Raw genomic sequence first — 25,355 nt, 5'->3', positions numbered from 1 at the left:
TCACCCTACATCACTTGTATATTTCATGTGTACAACTTTGAATATCTCATTAATTGAATCTTGAAATACTATAGTATTATTTGTCAGTCCTTTTGGGATGTTGATAAAATTGAAATAATATTATAAAAAAACTAGCATGATTTTTGTGCAAGTATGATACGAACAAATCAAGAAATTTTATAGGAATTTGTTGTGGGGTTAGTATGTTATTGTCATCAACATAATGTTACAATATTTGTTCATAATTTGCCATGAATCAATCCACATACTATTACAAAAGCCACAATTAGTGAGTGATCTATATTGGGTTCCACTTCTAAAGTTAACACATCTTCACCATACCCAAATCCTCTTGATGATTGCTTTTGTTTTACCTATAAATTCACCATAAAAATGTTTTAGAACATAAAAACTAATTATCTAAAAGAGTTTAACTTCTATATATTAAATAAACAAATTTTAATATTATCAGGACATTTAAAAGATAATTATCACCTCTTAAGCTTATTTTTGAAATTGAGTTAGATTCAGTGTCTAGTCATCAATTTCAATTCATATTTTACCCCCACATTGGGCACCCCTTCATATATTGTTCACAGACGTGTCGGGAGGCTAAAGGTGTATTCCGTACACAACAACTATGAAAAGGAAAATGTAATTTCTTATATATGTTCATTTCCTTATCATGATATATCAAAGCCAAGCTCATCGGTTCTTAGTTTACGTATCCAATATTAGACTTCATATAATATTATTCACGCTCTACCCTCTAATTAGAAAGTCACAATCGTGTTGGATGGTGCAACTGGACTTTTTACGTAGTTTTACACAATTTTTATCTCTTAAGCTAATTTTATTTAAACTTGTGTTAGGTCTATATTTTTTTTTCACCATATATATATACTGACAGTACAAAAATTATTTAATAACACACTGACCTCTGCAACAACTTGGCCAGTAGAATTTGTAACTTTATATGATGAATTTCTATCAAATTGTTGAATCTTGTAGCAATTTATTCCTACATTATTTTCATCACATGACCCAAAATTACAAATGATATTTTCTCTTGAAAAAATATCACAATTCCTTTTTACTTGAAATAATGGTCTCCCTTTTATTTCACCACATGATCCATATCCATTCCAACGACCAAAAACTCTTAGTTTCTGAAAAAAAAAATAACAATATTATTAAAAATTAATAGTAATAATATTAACAAATCAATATAATATTTCAATGAAATTTTCGAGTATTAAAAATTGATAATAATATCTAATTGTTGACTAAAACATTAATGTTGAGAAGTTAAAGATTAAGGTAATTGTGAAGGAAAATGACAAACCTCCACTTAATTAAAAGTGAGGTTTTCTTCCTTTGAAAAATGTTTTCCAACCATAAAAACACTATCAGAAAATTGCTAATTTTAATGGAAATTAATCCGTTGATATTGGCTTGTTGACAACTTTTTCAACAAAAATGCCTTACCGACAAGTCAAATTCTAACGAAAAATTTCTAAAAAAATTAACGATTTTCTGGTAGCGTGATACAAGAACACACCCCTAAATAGACACTAGTGTCAAAGGTTGTATATATAACATGTGAGTTCGATAGAATCCCATATTCAATTACTATCACTTGAGATCGTATCCTAGAATTCAGAATTCATAAAGTTCAAATCCTGACTCCGCTTCTGATAGATATATAACAACAATATTTTTATAATTAATTACCTCTCTTTTAATTGAGAAGTGAACTTGGCCTTTGAGATCCATGATACAAACTTCATCTCTACAACTTTCTTGGTAATTATCAACTCTAAAAACAATTTCACCTTTGGAATTAAAAACAGTACATCCATTTCCATGGAAAACTAAAGATTTCATCCATATAGTAAATGTTTCTCTTGTAGATTTAATATAAGGCGATGACGACGACGACGATGATGAAGGAGAAGATTGTTGTAACATTAATTCTGGACATATTTTAGCCATAATTAATTGAATTAGGAGCTTGAAGGAAGAAGAAGATGTAAAATTAAAGAATTAAAAGAATAAATGATATAGTAGATATTGAAAGGGCTTATATAAAGTGTATAACATATATATATTTTGAAGTCACACACTTGAAAATAGCTGAATAACATTGACTTGGAATATGTCTATGTGTAACTTTGACAAGGATTTAGTTTCTTTCTGGTTTAGTCGTGGAGTCAAAAAAATTTTACGAAACTTATATACGTGTATATTTTTCTTTACGTTAGGATATATATAATTTATATAGGATGTATGTAGACCTTATTCTTATCTTTATAGAGAGGTTGTTGTCGACGGGCTCAAAAGAAATGTTTTCGAAGTAGAATTGCAAGCTCAATATGCTAAAAGAATAAGAAAATACAAAGCAAATGAGGTAACATGTAGATAAAGTAATAATTATAAATATGATAAAACAAAAAAATGTTTGTCTTGTTTATTTTTTGTGTCTTTGTCCATTATATATATTACCCTACACATTGATGTTTTTCTAATAAGTTTGAAAGTGTCATGACTATAGGTAGAACCCACTCAAAAAATAATTATTTCTCCTCCTATTCAAGTATTTAATTATAACTTATTTTGTACTGGGGAAATTAATTAATTGTATTTGTATATATTAAATATAAACCAAAATTTTGACTGAATTTACATGACTTAGTCTTATACCAATTCTATTTTTAGGAGGAGTCAACATATTCGGTTATGTGTATGAATTAATTTTTAGTTAGTTTTCTAGATGAGATCAACAATAAAATAAAGTTAATAGGGTAAAATGGTAAAATTTTCTCTCGAACTATGCAAAATGAAACAAACTTACGTATCTTCTATTAATTATAGTTCGAGTCAAAAATATTGTTGTTACTAAAACGGACTAATTATGGTCTTATTTTCAAACAACGGAAGCTAATTAACATGGTGAATTAATTTTTAAAATTAAGGGTAAATTTGAACCTTTCGCATAGTTCAGGAGGCAAAATTTTGACCTTTCTTCTTAATTTGTTAGTATAGTTAAGATAACTATACTAACATGTTTTACGATTACAACTTGTTAGATAGTTGTTACGTATTATGTTATTGTATGTGTTGTTAGTTTAATATAACGTTGATTTTGATTGTCATTTAAATTTACTATATCATATCGTCAAATTCATCATTATATAACAACGAAAAAGTCTCATTTTATATGATGTGATCACATCTTTACCTTATTTTTTTCCTTCTCATTTAGTTTTCGCGTATTATCTAATAATTCTATTTATTTTTATTGTACTTTTTTAAAAAAACTCTCGTACCCTAATTTTTTTTATAAATTTATCTATGGTATTATATAATAATGAAAAATGATATATTCAACAAAACAATGCATACATACATTATAATACAATACAATATAAAATCAAACATTAATAATCTTTTAGTTAAAAACAAACAAGGCCAAAGTTAGAAACTCTTGCATACAAACAAAATAAAAAAAGAAAGATCACTTTTTTTCCACTTGGACAAAACTAATTAAATACAAAAGAATTTAGCACTTTTATCCACTTGGGACATAATTATAACTAATTAGTCGTTTTATTAATAATTGATTACATCATTTGCTTGCTAATCACTTAATTAGTTACTATTAAACTGACAGTGACTAACTACGCACTTTTTCCATCCAATTTCCTTCATTTGGAAAAATAAGGTCAATTTTAAAATTTATGTACCCTTTGAGAACTTCAAACGTCAATGAAAAATTGAGTTTATGTTCGTTATACCGTGTAAAAAATATTTATACAATCGCATCATTTATAACGTAATTAGTAAAAAAAAGTTATAAATACCGATTGATATATATAGTGTGATTAGCACCAATCACGACCATTTGCGTTTACACATAAAAATGTAAAATTTAGAATCATTAAACTTCAAGAATTTGCTTCGAATAAAAATAAGATTAGAAGTGTTTATTTCGATTCACACGTAAAGATGATTGGATAGTAAAAGTCAAGATATATGAAAAAAATATATATGTTGGGATAATTATATATATTTAAATATGTAGTACAAGTTGATTCATGCATATATATTTATTTTTTAAAATATGACTTTTTTTAGGTCTTTTCCAGATTTTCAGTATGAAAAGTTAGGTACAGAATTTATAAATTCAAATTAGGCTACTACTTCAAGAAAAAAAACTATTCTTACATGCATATAAATGCCGCCTTGAAGAAATTAACATGCAACTATATGATAATTAGGTTGTCGTTTTGCAAAATTGTTTTGTATGTATATATATTTGTCTATATATATACACGTGTGCGCAACTCTAACTTGTTAAGCATATGATCTTAGGTAGGAGATTTATGAAGGATACGAACTGGGGTAGAAGATTAGTAGATACTTGAATGTTGTATCGTTCCATACTAGCTATAGCACATGAGCGGAGCCACTTCAGGCAAATAGTGGTCCAACACACACATCTTTTGCGGAAAATTATGTGGTGTATGAAGGTTGAATAGTAGGTTTGAGTGTTGTGATCTCGTTTAGCCTTCCATACTAGCACATATGGGCGAGGCGACCTTAGGCATAAAGAGTGGTCAAGTGCATATCTTTTACTGAAAAATTATGTTGTATATAAAGGTTAAATGTTAGATTTATGTATAAATATTTAATTTTGTACACCCTTAACACATTGAGAAAGGAAATTTACACACTTTTCACCAATTTCCTGGCTCCGCCACTAACTCGGATAGAATCCTTTCACCCTAATTAGATTATTGTGCACCGAATCAGATGTCTAGGATTTGATCCTTGCAAAAGAAATAACTTTTAATACTGGATCACATACGATAATAATTTAAATTAATCAAAATTTAAAAGTGAATATCATACCAATTCACTCCTGTCACGCTTTGTATTCATGAAAAGCCAACTTGAATGAACAAAGAAATGTTGAAATACTACAAATTAAGTACCTATCAAGTGACATTAACTTAGAAAGTAGGTATAATGATACACTATTTATATACCACAACAATTGGTGCACGAATATCTGATTATGACGTCGTCATTTAACTTATTCCTATTTTTTTTTTAAAAATTACACGTATATCCACTTTGAACAACTTAAAACATATTACAATATTTTGAAGTTAGCTTTAATGAAGTCAAATTTAAGACATATGACTAAAATTTAATTATTTTTATTTGAATTTCAGTCATAAATAGTAGTTCGATCATGTTTGTCTCACTTAGCCATTTTGTTTGAACTTCAGTCATATAATCGAAGCAATGCTCTCTTTTTTAACAACCATCAAGATTGATGGAGTCTTTTAGGGGTCGTTTGGTGTACGGGATGGTATAAGCATAGATATCCTATGAGACTATTTTATCCCAACTTTCATATGGGATACTAATCCCACAATTTTAATACAAATGGTGGAATAAAATAATCCCGAAATTATCCAATACCTCACACCAAACATGAGATAAAGTTAATCTCAAATTTTATATCAAGATTATTATACTTATTTCACGTACCAAACAACCCTTTACAACCTTAAATGTTGAGACATTATTTTTGATAACCAAGAAATTGCACAATTCAAAACTCAATGGATAACGAATCAACCCTGAGTAAAGCTTTTGTTTGTTGAAAGTTCGAACCTATGATGTGCGCCTAATTTGCTCACCACTAAACCAAAGCCCAAGGCATGTTGAAACACTAATTACTCCATCCGTTCCATATTAGTTGTCCACTTTCTCCTAACCAACGAATGGCAAGTGCTTTTCCTTGTGTGGATCCTATTTCAATGGGAACTTGATGAGTCGATCCACCTACACGTCTTGCTTTTACTGTTATATCGGGAGTTACTCCACGTATTGCTTGACGTAAAACGGATAGTGGATTTGTTTCTGTCTTTTGTTGAATCTTTTTCACGGCTCGATAGATAATTTGATAAGCCAATGATTTTTTTCCGTGTTTCAGAATACGGTTAACCAACATGTTAACTAATCGATTACGATAAATTGGATCGGATTTTGCTGTTTTTTTTTCTGCAGTACCTCGACGTGACATGAGCGTGAAAGGGGTTCAAGAATCAGTTTTCTTTTTATAAGGGCTAAAATCACTTATTTTGGCTTTTTTACCCCATATTGTAGGGTGGATCTCGAAAGATATGAAAGATCTCCCTCCAAGCCGTACATACGACTCGTTCGTCCCAAGGTTGACAGTATATACTAGGAATGAAACAAGAAGCACTGCAGAAACTCAATATCATTAAATATTTATAACCAAACTGTATCCCATATTACTGAGACCATCCATAAACAAGCCTCAAAACAAAATAATCTGTAAAGTAGGATTTGGTAACATTGATCTTCAGGGCATCCAACTATATAATGGACTAGTATAGAAAACCCAGATCGCTCGTACAAAAATGTGAACTCATAAGAGTGGTCTTTTCGAAAAATTCAAACTAATGCTTAGCGCGAGAATAATGATTGTCGTTAGGATTCCTCTTCCCGCTGAAAACAGCTAGTGCCTTGCGAACAGGGGGCTGCAGAGGAGCCTTCTTACTAGTATGGTTGAGAAAAATAGTGTCCGGAGTAAATATGTTGTCATCCCCCTACAGAGAACAAACAAATCAACTCAACTTCTCATGCAGCGCGAAAATGTAAACTTATAATGTTCATCATATTACTTGAAAATAAAAAAAGAAAAAAAGGAACATCTTTGCTGAAACCAACCTTGTTCTTCTTCTTTGTTTTAGGATAAAGATACTTCTGCGGAAGCTGGTCCTCGCGTAATACTGGGTTCTTGGTAACAGCACCTCTACCCCCTTGAGGTAAAGGCAGGGAGAACTGCAAAGGGAGCAATCAGCAAAAACGTTTTACATTCTAGCTACGTTGCTCAGACTGAGTTCAAAAATATTGTCTGAGTGTGCGCCAGATCCCCCAAAAAGCTATGCATTTTTGGAGGATCCCACACGGATTTGACAACATTTTTGAAGTGTCCAAGCATGAAATTGGACTGAATAGAGGATTTCAAGCATTGGTTACAGCGTCTGATAAGACTCTAAAACGATTGCTAAGCATGGTACACATTTGAGGTCCCCTCCACGTGTGTTATGTGCAGGGTGTAACTGACACAAACTCACTAACTAAAATTTAGAGAGAACTTTCATGGTTATGCTTCAGACCACTCAAATTTGATTCTTGAATGCATTCTGTTGTTATTCGATTGGGGGAAAAAGAAGCTATGTACAGAAGAAGTGACAAATATGAACTTATCTAAGCATATTACTCGAGTTACTGTTTTTAATTAGGCCGCAGGTTGTAATTTATGGAAGTGTCAAAGTTGGACATGTTTAGGAAAGGAGATGTCATTTCTCACCTTTGTCCCTCGCAAGGATATACATGGTCTGCGTGCTGCAATCACAATACCATTTTCGCCAACAGTCACTGCTACCTTGCGTAAAGTGCCCCCATTTCCACAATTGGGACAGAAAATCTTAGTAACATCTGTTGTCACTTTATAGCAGGCATGGCATTTCAGTACCCACCTGAAAATAGATATGCTAATATAAGCAAATGATGCAATTAAATATTAGGATTCCTAGCATCTAAGGCTGGTGTATTGACTGGATCATTAGGAGTACGTCAATAGTCCGCTTGCAGCATTCATGATAACTCTGGCAACTTTTATGACATGAACAATAGACAGTGGATATTACAACAGATTTTACATACCTGTGCAGCTCACGGATCTGCATTCCTCCAGGTGCCACAAGGCGTAAACCGATTTGAAGAATAACATTTTGCATTGCATAATCAGCTGTCACACAGGCCACACTTGACTCGGACAAAGATTTTAACATCCAACTTTGTTCACTGCTGTTATCATCCACAAACGATGTCTCAACGCTCTCATCCATCTGGCTGGACATCTCTGCATCTTCCGCTCCTCCATCAGCACAGACGAAATCCTCCCCTTCATCTTCTTCAAATTCTTTACCATCTTGATTAGCATCATTTGATTCAGGCCCCTCATTAGAAATGTTTACATCTGCATCATCTTGAAGAGCTTTAGCAGAATCTTCTTCAAGCCGCATCTGACTCAAAATCGTAGACAATTTTTCTTCACCGTCTCTTACTTCAGAAACATTACCATCCTCGGCATTCGCCTCGGGATTTTCTTCAGGGATTTGGTTCATAGAGATATCATCGCATTGACAGTTTTCGAGGTTTTCATCTACTGTATTTTCAGTTGCATCTTGTAAATCATCCATTTTAGATGATGTTTCAGACATTTCACGCCTAGCTTTTCGTCTGAGAAATCTCCTATGAGTACTTCTGCTCACAGCAGGTAGCCAATCATCACCATGATCATCATATTGTCCCTGTGATGCATCAATTCCATCAGCAACCAACTTCTTACCATTAATCTTCACCTCTTTTTTCTGTGGCAAGTACTTTTGAGGTTTACTGAAGCCATCGTCGGCATCCATCTGATTCTCAGAATGAGAATCAACACCATTCACGACAGAACCATCTCTACCACTTTGTTGATCAAGAGGAATAACATTCAAGCTCAAATCTTTCAAGGGAAGAATTCTAGAGGTAGTGTCTGCTCCTTCATCAAGTGCATGTTCTATTGCTTCCCATTCTTTCGGATTAGAGATGTTAGCGCCCCATCCAGGCAAGTCCTTCTCTGGCAACCTTTTTACATTAATCATGTGAATAGCTGGAGGACAATCTCGGAGATGCTGGGTTCCATGAAATTGAGCGTGCAATGTGTAAGTTAAAGCAATGAGCTTGAGATCCACATCAGAAAGTGTGTGCAAATCACCAGTACCCCTTGCAAAGCTGATAACTGCAAAGCCAGGTAACACAACATATTCAACAAATATCCTTAGTGTTACTTTCAGCAAGATAAGATGTTCTTTCCTAACACCTCCGACCACCCAAACTCACAGCAGCCTTTGTGAGCTTATTTGCATTGTCGATCCCAAATCCAAATAAAAGATGAAACTTTTATTAATATAGATAGATGGCTAGCATATAACTAGTCAATCAAATGATCAATCACTACACCTTGTTTGAATGGTTGTTACCCGTTGTACTGTATTATTAGTTTAAATACAATATTTGTTTTGACTGTAACTTAAATTTTACTGTATTTGCATCGTTTAAATCCATCGCTAAGTACCAACGAAAAGTTCCATTTTGAGTAACAACCGATTTGGTGTGATCGCATCAACACCTAAATATTTTCTTCTCATTTTTATCTTCACTTATTATCTAATGATTCATAGTAACTCTACCCGTACCCTATACTTTTCTTATAGGTTGAGCGCGATACGATCTATTCATATGTTAGATTCCAAAGCAATCAAAATAAATTTTTTTTATCAAATCTACCAAACTACACATTCAACAAAACACATAACTACAAACAAAACACTTAACCATAGGTCACGAGTTCGAGCCCTGATACATAAACACAGCTTGTGTGCAACTCGATTATTCCACCGGATACCTAATACCTCCCATCAATATCGGTATCGGGTAACTCACTCTGGGGAACAATCAGCCAGTGATTTTTTGCAAACAAACAAAAAAATGAAAAATTTCCAACCTTTTTTAAGAGAATCAGGGGAAGGCTCCGTGGTATCAATAGTGAACGGAAGTAAATTGAGTGAATGACGGGAGTTCCGGTCACGAATCTCCGCAAGCACTTCAGGTACCGTAACAAATCGGTCAGCAGAATGATTCAGCTTATCTCCGCCTTGAATTATAGCGTTTGCATCTACCACAGCCACTGCTATCCCCTTCGTCGACTTGCAACTCCCTACCAAAACTCCATTACCTACCTTCGCCGCCGTTGCTGCAGCTACGGCGGCGGTGACGGTGGCCGGAGTAGTAGAAAGTTGCGGCGGTGGCCGTGGCGGCGGTTGTTGCTTCACTATGTTGCTCCAACATGGTGGTGGAGGAGGGGGTTGGGTATCCATGGCTGTAGAGCTCATAGTGATGGGAAGGGGACTCTAAAACCCTAATAAAAAGTTTGTAAAAAGAAGGGAAGACAAGATAAACGACGCCGTATTAGTCTGATGTTTTTATTATTTTATTTTTTTGATTTCCTATCATATTGGTATTAGAACCCGACTAATAAGAAATTTGTGTCACCTAGGAAAATCTGATTAATTTGTGTCACGTAAGGCTTCATTCAAGGGAAAGCGCGATGCTAGGTTGATGTTCCTTTACTCCTATTAGGGGTGGGCATGGTATGGTACGGTATGGTATTTCAAAGTTTCGATATTGAAATTTTGAAATTCAGTTTTTAAAACATTATACTACTACCATACCAATTTAATTCGATATGGTTCGATATTTTGAAGTTCGATTTCGATATTCTACGGTATGATAAATTGGTAATCATAGTTTGTTCAACTTCTACTAATATATATTCGTATAATAGAGTATTATGACTTTGAAATTAAATAAAGTCTCAATTGTATCATACTAGCAAATTACACGTGTAGAAATATATATTCGAAATAAAGTACAAACAACTCATTTTATTAATCAATTAAATTTCAATTAAAATAGTGCAGTCAAAGTTTCAACTTATAAAATTTAGTTTATAATACTATGTTGCATATTTGTTAGTATTATATATATATATATATATACATATATATCGGTATGGTATTCGGTATTTTGATATATTATTTCTACATATCAAATACCAAAAAAAAAAATGTATACCATATACCATACTCCCTCCATTCCATATTAATTGAATTGTTGAGACATTTTTCATTTTTTTAAATTAACTTAATTGTTCAGTTTTCAAGACTACATTTAGAGTGTTCTTCCAATTTTACCCTTCATTAGTTAGTATTGGAATTAGTGATTAATTAATATTTAGTTATTTTAATCATATATTTGACAAAAATTAGTAAGGATAAAAATGGAAAACTATGTTCAATTTATGTCTTAATCTACTTTTCTTAAAAGGTGTGCAACACCTCAAAAATTCAATTAATATGAAATGGAGGGAGTATCAAATACCATAATATCAAAATCACGGTATTAAAATTTTTGATGTGATATGAAAATCCGGTATATACTATACCATGTCCACCCCTAACTCCTATGTTTAAGGATAAATTCTTTTTAAATATTTATTTTATTTTATCAAATTTTTGAAAGAGATGTTGACATGACTTGAACAATTATTTCTATATGATCGATCGAGAAGTAATAATTTTTTTGTAAAAATACAAAGTAATATTGTATACGATATATATTTATGATCCGACTATTCTTTAGTTTCTCTATATAGGAAAGATTAAAAATACGTGCAATGAACTCTTGTGGTTCGATTGTTCTTCAAATTTAATGCACAAAACTATTCTGTAACATCTCACAACTAGAAAGAACTAGAAAGAAGTTAAAAATCTGGAAATAGTCATTTTTGGAAAGTATAAGGAAATCTGGAAAATTTTAAGTTAGTTAAAGTGAGTTTTTGATCAACTTCAAACAATCATAACTCCAAGCTCAGGATGATTTAGGTGTAGTTCCAGATATGGTTGGAAATCTCTTGGAATCATCTTTCCAACACCGCCAAGTTTGCGCGATTCCGAGTTCGGATGAGTGAGTTATGCCTTTTGGAAGTTGGGGTGCTGGATTAAGGAAATGTCCAATCCGGAATTTTAAGAGGTATTTATAGTCTTTTCATTGCCCTATTATTTTAATCCGTTTTTAGGAGTTTAATATGGGTCAAATCATATTTTAGTCAGTTTTAGAATTTGGGTTTTCACGCTAGGGCTAATGAGAAAGGAGAAGAGGAAGCAAGAGCATTCTAGATAGTCAAAGTTTGGCTTGTGGAATTCGTCGGGGGTGATCCCTACAAGGTATGTGAGATCACATAGCGTTGGGTTAGTTCATCCACGCGCCAAGCATGTTTAATTCAGCATATTTTCGTTCTAAAGGATTGGGAAATTGATGTTCTTGATAGTTGTTCTTGAATTGATTTCATTCTTGAACATGAGTGGGGAGTTAGGAGTTTCTTGATGGTTAAGTGTTGTTTCCTTGAGTTGTTTGGGTTAGATTTTGTGTATACGATTTGGGTACATGGATCTAAGATGAAACTTGGAAAAAAGAATCAGATTAAAATGATTTGGGATCAGAAAACGAGTTGAAAAACTCATCAGACGCCCCTGGGGAGGGCCAGGCATGTTGCACCCCCATAGCGCTAGGAGGCTGGGGCAGCGCGCCAAAAACAAACCCCAGTAAGTGGACGCGCCCGGATCGGCGTTTTTCATTAGTTTTTCGTCGATTAGCCTATTTAAGTTATTCTAAAGTGTCCTAACACTTTCCATTGATTCTAACTACTCTAAATGACTTCTAAACACCTAGAAATCATCCAAAAACATAAATCATAATCTTGAATCCATAAATTCAAATTCATGGGAAATCAAGAGCCAAGTTTAGGAAGTTCTTCGAGTCCTCTCAATAAGTCTTTTACAAATGCTTTTAACTTTGTTTTAAGGCTTAAGTTCAAGTCAAGCAAAGAGTAAAGATTTGAAATTTCATTTCTTCAAAGAAGTATATGGGAACTAAGTATTCCCAAGAAGTTCGGAAATGTTTTCACATTTTGAGAAAGAAAAAGGGAACATCGATTCCAAGAGAACTTTTAAACTGAGTTTTGAGTAATTATCTCAAACCAAAGAAAGAAGTTATTTTAAAACATATGGGCTAAGTGTATTTTTGGGAGTAGTATTGACCACCGATATGGGGATGCGAGTTCATATTAACTCAAGTCTACATAAACCATGTAGCCATTATGGGTATTAATGGGTCATACTTTTTTAGATGATCACATAAGTTAAGCTAGTGGATCCACTAAGTTAAGCGTTCTATATGACAACAAAGTATAGGACAGTTCTGGCAGTGTGAGCAAAATGATGTATCACCACTTAGGCTCATAGTAGTGGTTGTCGGTTAGAGAATCTCCCACAGAAACTATATTATTTTATTATATGGGTAAAGTTGGATTTGTTATTGCATTTCATTTAATGAACTAAGTTGATTTTACTGTTTATGAAGCTTTTCATACATTGCATATGTCCATTGCTTTATTTTGAGTTAAGTTATCCATGAGTTGAGAAGAGCCAAGGTAAGTGTTTCTTTCAGAATCTTTTCAAGCATGTGTATTGTTTAGCATTCCAACTTGTATACTCGTACATTCAATTACTGATGTCAGTTGGCCTGCATCTTATTATGATGCAGACGCAGGTAACCTGGATCAGCATCCAGCGCCTCGTTGATCCAACTTGAGCATTCAGAGTCTGTTGGTGAGCCTCATTGCATTCCGGAAGACTCCTTTATTTGCTTTCTAGTCTTTCAGATGTTAGGATGATCGGGGGTCCTGTCCCGACATCCCTCCTTGTTTTAGAGGCTTCATAGACAGTTAGTAGTCAGATGTTTTTACATTGTCATTTCATATGTTAAGACTTGAGGTGTCATTTTGGCCAAGTTGAATGTTGACTTTAAAACATTCTAAGTTATTTGAGTAAGCTCATTTGATCATTGTATTAATGTTTTGAGTCTTCCGCTGAGTCAGTAAGTCAGGCCAACGGTTCGCTTGAGGCCAGCAATGGTCTTCGAGTGCCAGCCACGTCCAGGGTGTAGGCTCGGGGCGTGACATATTCCTTTTTTTTCTTTATCAAATTTTCTGAATTGAACTATTCTCTTATGTTCCAATTTATGTGAATTATTTAAAGTTTCAAGATAAAAAATAAAATAAAAACTTAATTTTTCAAAGTAAATTCATGCATGAAAGAATTGATTTTTCAAGTAGTAATATGTTCATGAAAAATGAAGTGGAGTGGGTACTTAAAATCAAACTTGTATACTAACAACAAATAAATAGGCAACAATAACTTTGAATAACTTCATACAGCCGATATCAACTTATGGTAGAAAGAAAATAAAAACAACATTATATGGTTAATAAGCTAAGAGCATATTTGGTATTACTCCCAAAACCTATTTATTTGAATGACACTTATTTCAATGGAGGAAGTAGTAACTTCATATCATACCCTATATATATATAATTTCATGGAAGTAAAATAAATAGTAATTGATTTCGAACCTAGTAAATCAAATGAGTTGTGGTAGAATTCCAAACTTGAACCACTAGTTTAAATGTAGAATTTGAAGGTCATAGTTTTCAGGTAAAGCCAAATTAAGGGTCATGTTTATATATTATGCCTATATGAAAGTATTATCTATATATATAAGATATAATACATCAATGTACCCTCAACTTTACTTCAACTGACATCTATGTCCTCCAACTTTGGATATATACAAGCAAACACTTAAACTTGTATAAAATTGAACAAATAGATGCATTCATCTTACGTTAAAATTCCACGTGACAATTTGTGTCTTAAGTGAAATTCTACATGTATTATGTCATGTAATGAACTTGTCCTGAAAATAACCAAAATTGTGAAGTGCAGTTAGTAAATCGCATCTACCAAATACGTTTTATGAGTTAACAACTTCTTGGGTTGAAATTTCCTAGCTGAATGGGATTTATTTCCTATTTAATAAATTGTCCCATTATTTTGGATGATATTTTTCTTTATTCCCAATCTTTGAAGCATATATATATATATATACTATAAATACTAAATAGTAGTACTATATATGAGGAAACACTATGTCATTGTTTATGGAGTATGATTTGCTCGTTTGGTAAGATTGTATAAAATTTGATAGTTTTCACAATTTGTCAAGGTGTTTATTTACACTAAAGAGGCATAGCTCGTGCTCCAACATATAAGTAGGTTTGCTCTCCATTGCTGAAAATTATTCAGATATATAACTATAAAAAAGTTGAACAAATGCATTGATGTACACTGAAGATATATTAATGTGCATCATACATTATGGTGTGGATCACACACTTGATTGTATAGCTAGGCAAAGTTAGTTATAATAAGTTGTTACAGTTAGTTCAAAACAGTTAGCATTTGAGTCTGTTAGATTAGATCACAGCATTAGAAGCATGTTGTATATAATGTACATATTAGATTGAGAAATAATCAATGAAGCTTAATATTCTTCTTGCTTAATCTATATTGCTTCGTGTGTTCTTAGCTCGAGTTGATTTTTGGCTATGGATTCTTCCCAGATTCCATAAGCTTCACATGGTATCAGAGCGTAGATCTAGGATTTATGTTATAGAGTAAAGATCTGGATTGATTTCCAGTTTCAATTCGTGAGTTCGAGAAACTTTTTTCTGCGTTATTCAAATTTCATGGGTCCCACTGGAGTTCCAGCAGGAGATCTCTCAGGGTCATCAATGGCATCTACGATCATTGATCATCTTCATCCTCTTTATTTACATCCGCCTGATGCACTAGGTTCACTCAATGTGGATATCATGCTTACTGGAACTGATAACTATACTCTGTGGAGCAAAGCTATGTAATTAGCTCTGCTTGGAAAGAACAAAGTAGGCTTTATCGATGGAACAGTGAAGCGTGATCAGTTTTCAGGGAATTTAGCTCAATTGTGGGATCGTTGCAATGCTATTATTGTTTCATGTATTTTGTGTAATGTGAGTAAGGATTTAAACAGTGGAGTTCTTTTCGGTTCAGATACACAGTTGATTTGGGCAGATCTCAAGGAGAGGTTCAATAAGATCAACAGTTCTCGTGTATTTCAGCTGCATAAAGAGATTTTCACACTCGTTCAAGGTGTATCTTCTGTATCTGTATATTACTCAAGGCTTAAGGACCTCTGGGATGAATATGATAGCATTATGCCACAACCTGCTTGTAATTGTCCAAAATCTAGAGAGTTTTTTGAATACCTACAATACCAGCGGATGTTGCAGTTTCTTATGGGACTCAATGATAGTTATAGTCAGGCTCGTAGTCAAATTTTAATGATGCATCAACTTCCTAGCATCAATCAAGTTTATGCCATGATAAATCAAGATGAAAGTCAAAAACTAGTGGCGAATTCAAGCAGGTCATTGAATGAAAACTTAATTCCTACTGCCATGAATACTTCGAGACCAGGTGTTGCTGATTCTAGGAGCAAGGAGCCCTACAATCCTAATGCTTTCTGTGATTATTGTCACATGAAGGGTCATATGAGAAGTGATTGTCACAAGCTGTTGAAATGTGACTTTTGTCACAAAACTGGTCACCTGAAACTTAATTGTTTCAGACTTATTGGATATCCCCCTGATTTCAAAGGCAAGAGAGATGCAGTTGTTGCTGGGAATTCAATCTATGAAGTTCCACCTGGTTCTTATTAAACTCCACATGCTTCCTATCACAATAATCAACAACATCATATGGCCTTTTCTCACCAAGCTGCAGGGTTTGGATTGTTGCCCATGCCCATGATAACACCAGAACAATATCAAAAGCTTCTTCAAATGCTAGATCAAACAACAATTAGAGATGCAAATGATGTTGCCAACATGGCAGGTAATTCTCTCCTATCAAATGACATTTTCTTACAATGGATAGTCGATACAGGTGTTTCCCATCATATGATAAATGATGCTAAGCATTTACACTGTGAAGGATTGATAGAAAATGCAAGTCATGTTCAGTTGCCCACAGGTGACTCTGCTAAGAAATCTCACATTGGAGATTGTCATGTAGGAGGAGGTGATTTTCTTTGAAAAGTTTTGTGTGTCCTAACATTCAAATTCAACCTTATGTCAGTTTCACAAGTGACTAAAGATTTGAATTGTTGTGTCACTTTCTTTCCTCATTACTGTGTTTTTCAGGATCTCTCATCTGGAAAAGTAAGGATGACTGGTAAGGAAAGAGATGGTCTATACATACTGAGTACACAAGCAGTAGATGAGAATTATGTACCTCAGAGATGCTTGACAGCAACACAAGGTGCTAATGATAAAGCCAATGTTTGGCATCAGAGACTATGTCATGTACCTATGTGTGTAATTAGGAAGATTCCTAATTTTCATAAGTTTGGTAGTAAGTTTACTTTACATAACTGTGAGGTCTGTCCTCTTGCTAGACAGACCTGGCTGCCTTTTCCTCACAGTACTAGTAGATCCACAAGTAGTTTTCAATTGATTCACTTGGTTGAAACTTTTGATGGTATGAGATATTTTCTTACTATTGTTGATGACTATTCGAGGTGGACATGGACTTTTTTAATGAGACTCAAATCATATGTTATTAGTTTGTTAAAGCATTTCTTTACTGAAGTTGAAACTCAGTTTGGTACAAAAATTCAGAAAGTAAGATTAGATAATGGATTTGAATTCTTCAACTCCAATTGTAATGAACTTTTCAAGTTGCATGGTGTTATACATAAGAGTTCTTGTCCATATACACCTCAGCAAAATGGTGTAGTGGAAAGAAAACATAGGCACATCTTAGAGACAGCAAGGGTTATCAAATTTCAGGCTAGTTTCCCAGATAGGTTTTGGGGTTTGTGTATACAAGTTGTTGTTTACATTTTGAATCGAATACCCTCTACTGTCCTAAATGGTGCATCACATTTTGAGAAACTGTACAACAAACCTCCTTCTATTGATCATCGAAGAGTCACAGGCTGTTTGTGTTTTGCTACTGATCTCACTAAGCAAGACAAGTTTGGTCCTAGAGCTCTGAAGTCTGTTTTAGTGGGCTATGGATCCACTCAAAAGGGGTACAAGTTGTATAACTTAGACAACAAGACTTTTTTTGTCAACCGAGATGTGGTTTTCTTAGAGTCTGTGTTTCCCTTCAAAACCTGTCATACTACTACACAAAATCCAGCTCCCATTTTAGACTTGTTCAACTATGATGATCTGATCACTGTGGTACCACCTCTCATGACCAATGTACCAACAATACTCCCTCACAACAGAATCTTCCTTCACCATTGCCTTTTGATCATGTTGATCCTCCACCTCCACTAAGAAGGTCTGCTAGGAGTTCAAAACCTCTAATCTGGCATAAGGACTATCTTACTAAGAATGGGACTAGCAGGTGTCTCTACTCCATAGCTTCAGTCCTGGATTACACTGGCTTATCTGAGAAATATCAAAGTTTTGTTTCAAAATTCTCAGTTGAAAGTTGAAACTGAGCCTACTACTTATGCTGAACCTGCTCAGGATGCTAGATGAGTGGAAGCAATGCAGAATGAAATACAAGCCTTAGAAGATAATAAGACTTGGGAACTAGTAGACTTGCCAAAGAACAAGAAGGCCATTGATTGTAGATGGGTTTACAAAGTTAAGTATAATATTGATGGTGGTATGGAAAGGTTCAAGGCAAAGTTGGTAGCTAAGGGATATAATCAGAAGGAGGGCTTTGATTATCAAGAGACCTTCTCACCAGTGGTCAAAATGGCTACAGTAAGGTCTGTTATTTCTATTGCAGCTGCTAGTCATTGGCACATCCATCAAATGGATGTTTACAATGCTTTCTTACAAGGAGATCTTTATGAAGAGGTGTATATGACACTGCCTGAAGGTTCTAGTAGGGAGTCTGGAAACAGTCAAGCATGCAGATTATTAAAATCACTTTATGGGCTAAAACAAGCTTCAAGACAGTGGAACATCAAGCTTACAAATACCTTGGTTGAATCAGGGTTCCATCAAAGTACAAGAGATTACTCTTTGTTTACAAAAAGGGAGAAAGACAAGATAATGATAGTACTCATATATGTAGATGATCTTTTATTGACAGGGAATGATTCTTCCATGATTCAACATACTAAGGAGGTTTTGCAACATGCTTTTAAGATCAAGGATTTAAGAGAACTCAGATATTTCCTTGGTTTGGAATTTGCTAGGAGTGATGCTGGAATTTTAATACACCAGAGGAAGTATGCCCTAGAACTCATATCAGACATTGGGTTAGCAGGTGCTAAACCAGTTTCAACTCCAATGGAATTGAATCAAAAGCTTACTACAGTGGAATTTGATGACAACATACCACCTACACATCCTGATGAAGTGTTGAAGGATCTTGCTAGCTATCAAAGGTTAATTGGGAGGTTGTTGTGCCTCACCACCACTAGACCAGATATATCATTTTATGTGCAATGTTTAAGCCAGTTTATGCATTCTCCAAAGGCTTCATAAATGGAGGCTGCACTCAGATTAGTGAGATATTTGAAGTCAGCACCAGGTCTAGGTATTCTGATGTCATTTGTAGGGGGAATGAGCTGAAAGTGTTTTGTGATGCAGACTGGGGTGCATGCATTACTAGTAGAAGATCAACCACAGGGTACCTGGTACAATATGGAGGTTCACCAATATCTTAGAAGTCTAAGAAACAAGTGACAGTGTCTAAAAGCTCGGCAGAAGCAGAATATAGAGTCATGGCTTCTACAGCTGCTGAAATAGTTTGGATTGTTGGTCTATTTGAAGAACTTGGAGTCAAGATCAATCTCCATGTACCATTATATTCATACAGCACTTCTGCAATGCAGATAGCAGCTAATCCAGTCTTCCATGAGAGGAAAAAACACATAGACATTGATTGCCATTTTGTGAGGGAAAAGATCCAAGAAGGGTTGATTGTCACAGCCTATTTTCCTTCATTTGAACAACCTGCTGATATTTTCACTAAGGCTCTTGGAAAAGATCCTCATACATATCTTGTGTCCAAGCTAGGAATGAAGAACATCTTCATAGCTCCTAGCTTGAAAGAGGGTGTAAAAGAGTTAAACAAATGCGTTGATGTACACTGAAGATATATTAGTGTGCATCATACATTATGGTGTGGATCACACACTTGATTGTATAGCTAGGCAAAGTTAGTTACAATAAGTTGTTACAGTTAGTTCAAAATAGTTAGCATTTGAGTCTGTTAGATTAGATCATAGCATTAGAAGCATGTTGTATATAATGTACATCTTAGATTGAGAAATAATCAATGAAGCTTAATTTTCTTCTTACTTAATCTATATTGCTTCGTGTGTTCTTAGCTCGAGTTGAGTTTTGGCTATGGATTCTTCCCAGATTCCATAAGCTTCACAATAACCCACAAACAAATTGCAAGGAAACAATTTATTCGAGTTCTGTGGATGTATTAGTGAAAGGAATGATAAAGTAAGCAGACATAGAGTCTATTCACTCGAGCATCTGCAAACTATACACAACCTCACCAAATCATCATATAGTAGGACTCATAAAATGTTGACACAACTCAAACAAATTTCCCCCAAACAAAATAATCAAAAAGTAAGAAAAAAAGGGAGAATACCCAAGTTGTTAGGAACATTTTGCATTTACAGTTTATCATCATTCATATTCTATTGGTGTCACAACTTCTGAACAATCAAATGTACCATGGAGAACATCAACTCTTTGTACATATCTACTCTTCCTTGTCCAGACATTACCGTATGTTTGTTGTTCCTGAAAATTATTGAAAAGTGAATACACCAAAAACAGTCAACACAAGTTTCTGTTAAAGTCCATCAACTTCACTATTTGCGCAAACAGAAGATTAGACAGCAAAAATTAAGTAATCCTTTTAAGAGTCAATTTCATATTTATTTGCTTGAACAAGTCATGTTTTTATATAAACTACAAACGCCTTTTTAAAGTACACATTTGCTCAAGCCCTCTCTTGGCAAAATTGGGATAGAAGTGAGCCACAATCTCTATTAAAGATAAATTCATAAGAAAGTGATATTACGGATAGATTTTTTTTTCTTTTCCTCCTAAAGATCATGTACTTTAGTATGCTATTTGTTTTACAAAGATGCTATTTAAATTACTGCACTTAGACATTGTAGCTTCTATATCTAACAAAACGATAAGGAAACTTATAAGTTCAAGTAAATTAAAGATAATGATACAAAGGAACGGGTCAAATCGACTCGCTTTGATATTATCCTTACCTCTAATATTAATAGTTTGAGTGCCTGACTTAGATAAAAAACATGTTATAACTACGTTTTTATCCTTTCATTTAAGTTTACTACTCGTAACTTAAAGATTTTCAATTCAATAAAGGAAAAGTTGAAACAACAATTTTTTTAAAGCAAAACCTATCCCACATGCATAATCACATAAAATGTGAAAACTTCTTCATAGGATATTATGTGTGTCAAAAAGGAGTTTGAAACTTAAATAAGCCACAAAAAGATAAAAGTGACCAAAATAAGCCACTATTTTAGCAAGTGACTAAAATAGGCTTAGTGGAAGAAAAAAAATCCATTTTATGCAATATTCCAAACGTTTTCCGTTAGTCTCATAATGTGTATATTTTAATATATAACGGAACTATTTTTTACAGTTTGTAAAGTGTAAGTTTTTCTTACACTTTGTAAAGTGGAAGTTTTTCTTGCACTTTATAAAGTGGAAGAAAAAATTATGTTTTACAAAGATGAATACTTTGCACGTTCTCTTTATGTAGCTTTTGCAGTACAATTATATTGATTTTACATATCATTGAAACAGGTAAAAATTATTACATTATGTATTTTTATTTTTTTATTCTGAAAACTCCTCCAAGCTCTATTTAAGGACGTTCAAACATAGAGATAATATTTCATATTGTCACTCAACTTTGCATACTTCACTTAGAAAGTCACTCAACTTTATTTTATAACTCAAAAGTCACTCAAATATTGATATATTACTTAGAAAGTCTCTCAATTATTGATATTTTATTTAAAAAGTCATCCAAATAATTTAAATAATTCCTTCATTAATTTTTGTTGAAATACAATTTCATTTTAAATTAATTTTAAAAAAATAAAAAGGTGCTCGTTTTAATTATTTTATTAAATTTTGTTGAAATATAATTTCTTAAAAAAAAAAATTAAAAAAAAGATCGCTGCTGCATTTTTTTGATTACTCCTTTTAGTTTAATAAAAAAATTCTGTTTTAGACCAACAGTTGCAATTGACAAATTAAAATTAAAACATACAGTAGCATTGCTACTAATTTAATAAAAAAAATTGCTATTTTAAATGTACTGTAGCAGTTGAGAAAAGAAATTTGCTTTTCTGTTCTAGCAATTGTCTTACTAAAAACATACTGTTATAAAATGCTACAGTACGTTTTTAAAAAAAATGTAATTAAATAATTGAAGAAGGTCAATAAGATAATTAAAATAAATATTTTAATCTTTTTTAAAAAATAATTTAAAATAAAAGTTAGATTTCAATTTAACAAATAAATAATTTAAATTTGTAGGGTGACTTCTTAAGTGAAATACCAACATTTGAGTGACTTTCTAAGTGAAATATCAACAGTTGAGTGATTTTTGAGTTAAAAAATAAAGTTAAGTGACTTTCTAGGTGAAAAATTTAAAGTTTAGTGACTTTCTGAGTGAAGTAAACAAAGTTGAGTGACCATTTGAGATATTATCTCTTCAAACATATTACTTTCAACATCTTTAGTCTTCTATTTTTCTTCATTTCAATTAAAAAAAAAATGTTTTCTAAACCAAAAGTTAGAGTTTCGATTTATTGGGATGACAAAATTATACATGACAAAAATATCGTTTATTATAATTGTCTTTCCAAACACAATGTTAAATATTTAATTAATGTCCGATATCATAAATTTCTTTCATCAATTTATAAAAGAATGGATATAAATAGTATTGATTATAATTTGATTATAGTCGGAAAATACCCTACTTCATTTTTGTCACAAGGAGAAGTAAATTTTGGAGAGTGAATTATCTATAGTGACAAATCGTTGACCGACTTTTTGAGGGTTCCAGATGACTACATAGATCAAATCAAGTTAACACTTATGATACATAATGTAATTAATTTTTTCCTTAAATAGAGCTTGGAGGAGTTTTCAGAATAAAAAAATAAAATACATAATGTAATAATTTTTCCGTTTTTATGATATGTCAAAATCAAATATAATTTTTCATAAAGAGATACAATTTAAATGCAAAACGTGAAAAAATATTCCTCTTTGTAAAACAGAATTTTTCTTCCACTTTATGAAGTGTAAGAAAAACTTACACTTTACAAAAGTGTAAGAAATAGTTCCGTTATATATTAAAATATACCCGTTATGAGACTAACGGAAAACGTTTGAAATATTTCATAAAACGGATTTTTTTCTTCCACTAAACCTATTTTAGTTATTTACTAGAATAGTGACTTAAGGAAATGAATATTACTTGAATCATTTCCAAACATCATTAGTCTCCTATTATTAAAGCGAGTAAGAATCCAAAAGTTCTAATGGGCAAGTATATCAAACGTCTTTGAATCACAAAGGAGTCATATAGTATATATTAATACAAAGTCGAGGCAAAATATCAAGGATTTGATAACTCTTCATCTTCTATGACATGAAAAATATAATGCTATTTTTCTTTCATTACCTGAAACAAAACATACATCCTCTTATATGTAATCCAAATTCCATTTCCATATCGCCTTGTAAAGTTGTTTATATACCATTCATCTTTTTGAACCCACACTTTTGTAATCACCCTTTTTCAAATTACCTCTACTTCCACATTATATTTCCACAACCAATTCATGAGTAAATTATTTTTTTTCTTAATCTATTTATTTCTAAGGCTACTATTTTTCTTGTCCAATGTGACATTGTCCCACTTTATTAGACGTATCACCTTGTTCTCTTTGTTTCTTTGTCATTCTTCCACCTCTCATTTCATACAACTTCTATGTCATATTTATAGCATGGGGAAGAGAGAGAGAGAGACATCAAATAAATACTACTATTAATTATATTTTTCATTATTATTTCTCGCCTAAGTTGATATAGGATTAGGCAACATATATAATTAAGATGTCAATACCCAGTCTGCTTAGTCAAAAAAGATAAATTCAGGTTTAACAACAGTGTCATCATACGGATTGAATCTGAATGTGAAATTCAGGTTTAGATAAAACAATAAAGAGTTAAAATATGAAACTTATAGCACCACATGCTGCTACCATCGGTGTATTTCCTATAAATATGAAATGTCAAAAATAATATTGATACATAGTTTATAATTCTATATCTCAAAGAAATGATAGAATTTACTCATACAAATGGAGAAACAGAATATGCGTCTTACAGTCAGTCAACAGAGAGAATCTTATCATTCCTGACATAATCTAGCTCTGCAAAAAGAACATAGCAAAATATCATTTTTACTTGATATATAATTGTGAAAAATAAATATAAATGCATAACATTACAAGTGTTTTACAATCGTTTGTAACATTAATAATTTCATCCAACATGAGTCTGAGTCATACACTCAGGGGCGTATACAGGAGGGGGTCACCGGGTTCACGTGAACCCATGGTCCCTCCCGAAATCATATATAGTAGTGTTATATTTTAAAAAATATTTAAATATAAATGCGTGAACCCAGACTCGAAGTATCATATAATGTAGTACGATGATGATTGGGTGCACCTCTCTAGGTGAGGTTAGAAATTTGAATCTTTTATTTATCTTGTTTTAGTTTTTTTTCTAAGATTTTGTAACTGGTTTGAATAAATAAAAGTTAATTTTGGACCTATGATTTTAAAATTTTAATGGTTTTCAGTAAAAAGAATCTAACCGATCAAATTTATGTCTTAGATCCACCTTTTTGTAATAGTGCACCCATTATCTATAAATCCTAAATACGCCTCTACATACACTAACTTTTCTTTTTCACATCTATCCATCACCTCCTGGAGGAGAAAAAATAAGTAGTTTGGAAGACTATATTTCAAAAATTCCTACAGGTTCATGGACATTATCTATTTCATTAACAGGGAATAACCAAAAATTATTCTGCAAGAAATGAGAAACAAAGAGTTGATGGTATAAAAAACTCCTAAAGTGTCCCTATATTTTAGTTTCATTGTTGAACTACACCGCCAACTATTTTATCAAAACACCCGTTAAGTTCACTTCTCAATTGATATTTCATGTAAGAAACTCACACACATGATAGTTTAGGCAAAGTTTGAAACAAATAAACAAAAACGACGAATTTTCCAAAGCAACAAATATGACTTCCCTGTTTTGAAATATCCAATTCCATTTGTTTCAAATATTTTTGTACAGTTGGTTGTGGAGATCAGCAAATCCACCCATTTGACCATTATCACCTGTAGACGCACTGATCTGACAGAGAGTTGTCGCCGCAACACCATAAATGGGTGATTATGTCGATCGAATTGATGCGATTTCTCCAAATTTGATTCAAAAATTTGAGAGAATAGTAAGTGATAATGCAATTTGACCATTATCATTTCCATTTCTTTATCGCTTTGTTGACAGACTCACATTGTGACTTGTAATTTTTGGGCATTTCTTC

At 32.9% G+C, this 25,355-nt stretch overlaps 2 protein-coding genes across 2 annotated transcripts; both read right to left on the bottom strand.

The window, feature by feature from the left end:
* Positions 1–157: 157 nt before the first annotated feature.
* On the bottom strand, positions 158–2,212 carry LOC102596117 (protein LURP-one-related 4-like). The gene is made up of 3 exons (XM_006352218.2): positions 1,735–2,212; positions 939–1,169; positions 158–374 (listed from the first exon to the last, which is right to left on the bottom strand). The coding sequence occupies exons 1-3, from the start codon at positions 1,993–1,995 to the stop codon at positions 240–242; spliced, it is 627 nt and encodes a 208-aa protein (XP_006352280.1). The 5' UTR covers positions 1,996–2,212; the 3' UTR covers positions 158–239.
* A 4,056-nt stretch (positions 2,213–6,268) lies between these two features.
* On the bottom strand, positions 6,269–10,082 carry LOC102595779 (RNA-binding protein NOB1-like). The gene is made up of 5 exons (XM_006352217.2): positions 9,662–10,082; positions 7,774–8,896; positions 7,418–7,586; positions 6,772–6,885; positions 6,269–6,650 (listed from the first exon to the last, which is right to left on the bottom strand). Exons 1-5 carry the CDS (start codon positions 10,047–10,049, stop codon positions 6,501–6,503), a joined length of 1,944 nt encoding a protein of 647 aa, XP_006352279.1. The 5' UTR covers positions 10,050–10,082; the 3' UTR covers positions 6,269–6,500.
* Positions 10,083–25,355: the final 15,273 nt, after the last annotated feature.

Source organism: Solanum tuberosum, unplaced genomic scaffold (assembly GCF_000226075.1).
Source record: "Solanum tuberosum cultivar DM 1-3 516 R44 unplaced genomic scaffold, SolTub_3.0 scf00147, whole genome shotgun sequence".
Lineage (NCBI taxonomy): Eukaryota > Viridiplantae > Streptophyta > Magnoliopsida > Solanales > Solanaceae > Solanum > Solanum tuberosum.
This window is presented reverse-complemented; position numbering and strand designations above follow the sequence as displayed.